This window comes from Cyprinus carpio, chromosome B17 (assembly GCF_018340385.1).
Source record: "Cyprinus carpio isolate SPL01 chromosome B17, ASM1834038v1, whole genome shotgun sequence".
NCBI lineage: Eukaryota > Metazoa > Chordata > Actinopteri > Cypriniformes > Cyprinidae > Cyprinus > Cyprinus carpio.
In genome coordinates this window covers 20,885,560-20,892,540 of record NC_056613.1, presented here as the reverse complement: position 1 = coordinate 20,892,540, position 6,981 = coordinate 20,885,560, and the positions used below count along the sequence as shown (strand labels likewise).

Here is a 6,981-nt window from a genome sequence, read left to right as displayed (position 1 = left end):
AATTATGTGGCATGGTGCAATTATATGTGCAAGCCCATTATTAGACTTAACCCTAAAAAAATGAAAAATAAAATGTAGTAGGGTCGAAGTAAACATATTTTAAAAGAAAACTGTTTATTGTGATTATAAAAATATGATTTCCAAACTTATTAACAATGGTAGAAATAATGTTGTTTTTTTACGATTTGGATTTAGGGTCACAGCAAGGCTGAAACTATACATATTTAGGATTCAAAGTCATTTAAGAATTAGCCATGTAAAAATGTCACTATATGTCCCTAAAAGTTAATGAAGTTCAGCAGTTATTGTTTTTCCAAATTAAATATATGCCACTGTATGCTGATATCAACTTCTAATATTATAAATATGACAAGGAGGTCAATAGAGAGATCAGATGTTGAAATGGAATCTCCATACACTCATTTCCACCAAAAGACTCATATACAAGATTTTCTTTATTTCTGTCCTTTATTACAAATAAGCTTCCAACACGTTTACATAGAGCCTTGACTGATCCTGAATCTAGTTTGATTGGTGACTGGCTGAGGAATAAGGATGTACAGTGTAATTGAAATATAACTTTTTGGTTACTGAGGAGCCAGGTCATAACATCGCTGTTTAATATCAGCTGCTTCAGTGAGGTAGACATTGAGACAATTCAGTCACAGAATATCAAGAGAAAAAGCACAGAAGCAAACACTACACACACACGACACTTCAATGGTCAATAAACATCAGCTTTCACTTGAAAATGTTGTAAACATTGCATCTTCATAAAAGATTATCAATACTAATAAGCTAATCATTCCATAAAGACAGACATCTTAGAGGTTATTGGAAAGCCATTAGGTGGTACATACATATTCAGAAAAAGAGAACAGTCTCAAAGAGAGAAAAAATATATATATTTTACACAAAAAGTATAATAGTGCACCATTGAGCAATACATAAAATTAAATAATCAATCCACATACACCTAAATATACAGAAAAGGCTAGTAGGTATTGTCATATAAAGTAACATGTAAAATGTAACATACCAGCAGGTTCAATATCTGTGACAGTCCTACACATTTTGAAATACTTGGCCTGAACCATTTAAATGTAGAAATATCTCTCATATAAAGAGGACAACATTTCTACAAAGCTATTGAATAGCAGCAAAAAGGTTATCATCGCTTTTAACATTTTTCTATAGCTCATAATTATGGCAACAAATATTCTTATCTTAGATAAGAGTGTGTATGTTCTTAACTTACAAGGTTGTAATAAGCCAACTAATGCAATTTACTATTTTTAAAAAATATTACTCACAAAAATTGCTAACAAAAATTGTGAAATAAAATTCTTATTTATAGCTAACACCCCCTGGACCGGGTCATTTAGCATAAAGAATTTTTGACTATCTACAATTGTAAATAGGTGAACAAATCATCTAGTCACTATGATATAACAGTCACTTTACGTGAAGTAACAGTCTACACAAGTCTTTCGTAAGTAAGCCTTGGAGTAGAGTGCGTCGAGTATAATCCCATACAATGGAAATGTAAACTTATGACATGGCACAGGTTCATGAATTAACAGTCTAAAAATTCCAAAAGCTATTTCGGATGTAACAGTTCTCGTCATTTACTTTCATCGCCAGAAATACTGTTAATGGTTGAAAAATATGGCAAACAACATTTTACATGAACATTTGGATGGTGTCAAAAATCATGGCTACTGATTGCTTATTGTCTTTGATAATATCATTTGGACCATATTGCCAAATACTACTATGTTCATGCTCAGATAACTTATTGAACATCACTAAACTTACAGTAAACTTAAACTACACACAGCACAGGCAGGAGCATTAATTATGTGTAATTTAGGGTTAAGTTGTAGTGGCTTTAAGGCCTTCATCTAAATTGATTCCAAGAGGCGTCAGAATAAAACTTTTTTCAAGTTGACCAAGCTCACATGGGCATAGTCAAACTTGTTTTACACTCACATGAAACATCAATACATCAAGACAGTCATTTAAGATAGTTTAAGGAAATACAATTAGTCATTACTATATGTACTTAGTCATTACTGTATGTACAAAGCAAATTTTGCTTTTGAAGTTTCAACCATAAACTATCTATGTCCTGCACTCTTAATAAGCATACTTCAACCTCATAGGCTTCGTTATCTACAATCTCAGTTTGCAGTTAGACCAAGCTACCAAAGTTAGGACTGTTCAGTGAGCCAAAATACAACTCAGCTGAACTGATTTTCCCAATGGTGGTCCCATATCCAAGCCCCTCAATCTTTGAAACGATTTTTGAGAAGTTAGTTTGTGACCAGGGTGTTCCAGTGTGAATCTCACATCTAACTCCTTCTCAGTTGGACTTATGTTCGCCATTCTTGGCCCAACCTCTGGTCATGGCTGATACCACGATGCTGTACATATTGAGCCAAGCCTGGCGCAGCGGTGTCGTGTAAGCTGGACCCAGGCTGGACTGAAGCATATAAAGCAGGGACTCTCCAACCACCTAAGAAACATGTGAAAGAACCCAGTCAATCAATCAATGGTCTGGAAAATCACTGTGACTCTCCCCGAAGATCACTGTCAATCTCACTGTCATCTTTGACGCTTGAGTGTTACGGATGTAATTTCAGTCATCATAACTAAACCATGTTGGCAAAGTGTACTCACAGTAAAGGACTGAGTCTTCACTCCAACTGCCTGGTGCTTCCTGCCCAGGTTCAACAAGAAGTCCTCCAATGTATGTAGGTCATCAAGATGGCTCACAGCTGCATCGATCACTAACATCACCTGAACAAATATATACAGTCGGTCTTGAGCTGGGTTTACATGACTGTAAACTCAAAAGTTGGGTCCAAGTTAGTCAAAAGAAAGAATCATTATAGCCTAAAAAATTTTTCGGGTGTCCAAAAAATCTGGAAAGTCACCTCCTGCAGAGTTTAGCTTCATCCTGTTCCAGCACAACTGTTTGGATGTCTTGCTAGTTCAGGTGTGTTTATTTGAAGTTAGAGCTAAACTCTGCAGGGACAGGGTCCTCCAGGACAGGATTGGACACTCTGGTCCTAAATGAACCATGTGGCTCTATGGTGCAACGAACAACAACCAAACATATCAATGCCTAACTTTTGACATATAATGGGAGCAAATCCAGCTTTCAGGCAATTTTGCTGTAGGTGGGGGATTAGTATTAAAATGTCCAACTAAACACATCCTTTACTCTTTGTGAGGAACCAACGTTTCAGTTACCGGCTCATCAACTACTTTACCAACAATGCCACACCAAGACTGTTTCTAAGTTCTAAGAATGCAAAGAACAGCCTTGCGCTCTCATGAAGACAGGTCTTGCCTGGTCTCAGCCTCAGATGTCACGTCCACCATCTGATTGGTTGAATTCTACAGAATTTCCATGAGACGTGTGTACTGCCTGGAAACAAAGATGTCATGGCTCCAAACCCCCTCATGGAGGAACAAAGCTGTTGTGTTTACAGCTGTGACAATCAGTGCTTATCAGGATCAACTAAACGCTAGATTTTCAAAAGTATATGAAAAATGAAAAGTTTGCGGCATAGACTCTTTCAAATATGTCCAAAAGTTTTACACAAAGGTCTGTTATTGTCGAGACATTTTCACACCCTTAAACATGACGTGGCACAAAACTAAACATGATTGGTTGCTTTACCTGTCAGTCATGTGGCCTCTTTCGGAGCTCCTTGGCCATTCAAAGCGTATTTTGCATATACATATGATGCATATGCAGTGATCTTATTGCTTAACTGACCGCCCCAACACATTTTAAGTAGTAGCACAGTTTAATGCACAATAATTGAAACATTTACTTAGTTATTTACTTATGTTTATTATTATTATTATTATTATTATTATTATTATTATTATTTTTATTATTATTATGGGATTTGAACATTGGCAGTTGATAATGATGTAGAGTGAAAACACAAGGGCACAAGATAGCATGAGAAAATGTATTGAGAAATGGCCCAAAAGTGGGTTCCTGCCAGTTGTTGCAGAGTTGACCTCTGGGCTCACCTTGGTGACATGCTCGAGGAACTCTGGACTGGAGAGACATTCAGGTGCATCCCCACAGTTTGTGCTGTAGTTGAAGAGAGTAAGCAGAGCTGGATCCAGCTCAAATAACCTAACAAGAAATGTTACATTTAAACAGGCAGCATTACAAAGCAGTTCATTGACATGGATTTTCAACCACAATTGCTTATTTCACATTTCCTTAACAAGAAGGATAATTAAATTAGGTAATTTAAGGCATTTGATGTTGAACAGAACAATGCACATCCTTTTTCCTTTGTAGCTTAAATCCCCTTTTCTTTCAAATAAAGTCACTTTTATCCTTTATACTGAGTTTGAAAAGCAATACTCAGGAAAGTGATACTTGGTAGCATCTTTCTTTTGAGAAGGTGATTCTGATGAAAATGATCTTGCTGCTCCCTGTCGCCAAGCAACAAGTCAAGCCTCTTACTGAGCTACGGTTAGAAGAACATACAGAGGGAGACTGATGGAGAATTTCTGAGGATTTAAAGACATTACGCTTCAGTTTGTTTATTAAATTGCTATACCTTCACGATGAGTAAAATCTGTAGTTATGGAATGCAAGGACACTCCATTTTGATTGTCAATTATTGCATGATTAAGTGGTATTTATTTGCTTAAAAATCTAAAATGTATTTACTTTAAAAAATAGTTAATTATTTTAAACGCATTATTCACTGATTGTCAATTATTGCATGATTAAGGGCTATTTATTTGCTTAAAAACCTAAAAATGTATTTACTTTAAAAAATAGTTAATTATTTTAAATGCATTATTCATTGATTGTCAATTATTGCATGATTAAGTGCTATTTATTTGCTTAAAAATTCTAAAAATGTATTTACTTTAAAAATAGTTTGTTATTTTAAATACATTATTCATTACTGAATATAATTATTTTATTAAATTCCTGTTTTGGACAAATGCATCTGTCCCAGCAGCATACATGTACATGATCCGCACAGCTCTACCTGCAACTTTCTAAATAAACATGCAGACTAAATCAAATAGCACTACCCCTTGCTGCAAAACAGTTTTAGCCAGCATGCATTGAGACTTGATATATTACCTCGTGAACATAACAATTCCATGTGGCACCTTGTTCTTCCCCAGACTCTCCCAGCTGTCCCGGATCAGACCTTTATCTTTTTCAGAGAGTTTCTCCATTGTGACTTTCAGTAATGCTGTGTTCTCCGGTCGTCTTTCAATGGTGTGGGATCAAAATGTCTTCTTCCGTTTAAAGTAGGACCTCCCGAATTCCCATTTCCAGACTTCCAGAGTTCAGTCTTCAGGTATGACCCCCCTGTGAAGTGCCAACATTGCATATCATTTCCCAAGGACAAATAAGACTTATCAGAGGAGCATGCATGAGGGTCTATAGGTTCAAATACATTTCATTTACAATCTATTTGCAATGCACTGAAATCAATTTTGCTGCAAATGCTTTCCAACAGATGCTTCATGCACTGAAGAAACCTAACTTAGCCCTGACTTTATGGTCACAATAAACAGAGTGAAGCTGACGTACCGTTCCTCCACTGCTCTAGAGGTGACCTTCTTCTCTCACTGGCTTCGTCTGTCTTTCTCTGGCATTAGGATTTCTGTTTGTTCACTGCGAATATGTATATGTCAAGCCTGCTATCCTTGTGTTTGCTCTCTCTCTTTCTTTGTCTCACTCTCTCTCTTTTCCTCTTTGCTCCCCCGCTCTCTCACACACATGCAAACACTCACTCACTTTCTCTCTTTATCTCTCCCTCTCCCCTCTCTGCTGCATGTAACCTCATAGATGCTGCTTGATGTGCATGCAAACTAGGATGAGGAAACCTTATTGACAATCTCCTGCATTTCAAAAAAGACCAGAAACTTAAAAATATTTCAACGTATGTTATGTTTTTGTTCAATCACACTGTAACTGTCCAAAATGCTCTAACCCCAGTGTGCTCATATGGACAGTAAATAAGGACAGAATGGAAATATCTCTAATCTTCGCTGCTCCAAGTAATAGCACATGTTACGAGCCATAGCTCCTCCTACAGGTGACAGTCTGGCCTTCAACAAAATAAAAACACCTTCAGGCACTTCTGTATGCATATGTAATCAAAGAACGCATTCAAGGAGAAACTCATTTTAATATACTGTTTTGTAGATGAGTGAAAGAACATAAATACTTAAAGTGCTTGTGCTTTTAAATAATGGCAAGGCATCATAAATAAATCTTACCAAACAAACAAGTCCTGCATGAGGTTGGTATTCATACTCACAGAATTAAATCAACTGCGTCACTGCATTCTGCTTAAAAGATTTTCATCATTCTTTAAATAAAGATTCCATTTAGAACCAATAAGAATTATATAACCATCAGAGAATATTTCAAGTTCCATGAAAAAGTTTTTTTGAAAACAATATGTGTTCTTGTGTGTTACTGTATATCGTACCAAAACCATCAGGAGAAAGTATGAAACCTATAATGAATCTATATCTATATAAGGTTTCTCAATGGTTCTTAATAAGAATGTTCTTTACTGAACATAAACTACTGTTCAAAAGTTTGGGGTTAGTGGATTTTTTTTTTTTTCTCTCTCTCTTATGAAATTAGTACTTTTATTCAGCAAGGATTAGAGTAACAGTAAAGACATTAAATATGTCACAAATTTTGTCTCAAAAAGTTCTTTCAAATAAATGATGTTCTTCTTTTTAAAACCTTCTATTCGTCAAAAATGGATCAATGTTTCCTCAAAACTATTACACATCACAACTGTTTTGTGTATGTTTCTTGAGCACTGAATAATTATATTAGAATGATTTCTGAAGGATCATGTGACACTGAAGACTGGAGTAATGATGCTGAAAATTTAGCTTTCCATCACAGACTTTAAAGATTGTAAAATATGTTGAAATGAAAAAAGT

At 35.7% G+C, this 6,981-nt stretch overlaps 1 protein-coding gene across 1 annotated transcript; it reads right to left on the bottom strand.

Annotated features, from left to right (window-relative positions):
• Window positions 1-449: 449 nt before the first annotated feature.
• Window positions 450-5,798, bottom strand: ngb (neuroglobin). The gene is made up of 5 exons (XM_042742758.1): window positions 5,603-5,798; window positions 5,144-5,377; window positions 4,057-4,165; window positions 2,683-2,802; window positions 450-2,518 (listed from the first exon to the last, which is right to left on the bottom strand). Exons 2-5 carry the CDS (start codon window positions 5,239-5,241, stop codon window positions 2,366-2,368), a joined length of 480 nt encoding a protein of 159 aa, XP_042598692.1. The 5' UTR covers window positions 5,242-5,377; window positions 5,603-5,798; the 3' UTR covers window positions 450-2,365.
• Between the last annotated feature and the right edge of the window lie 1,183 nt (window positions 5,799-6,981).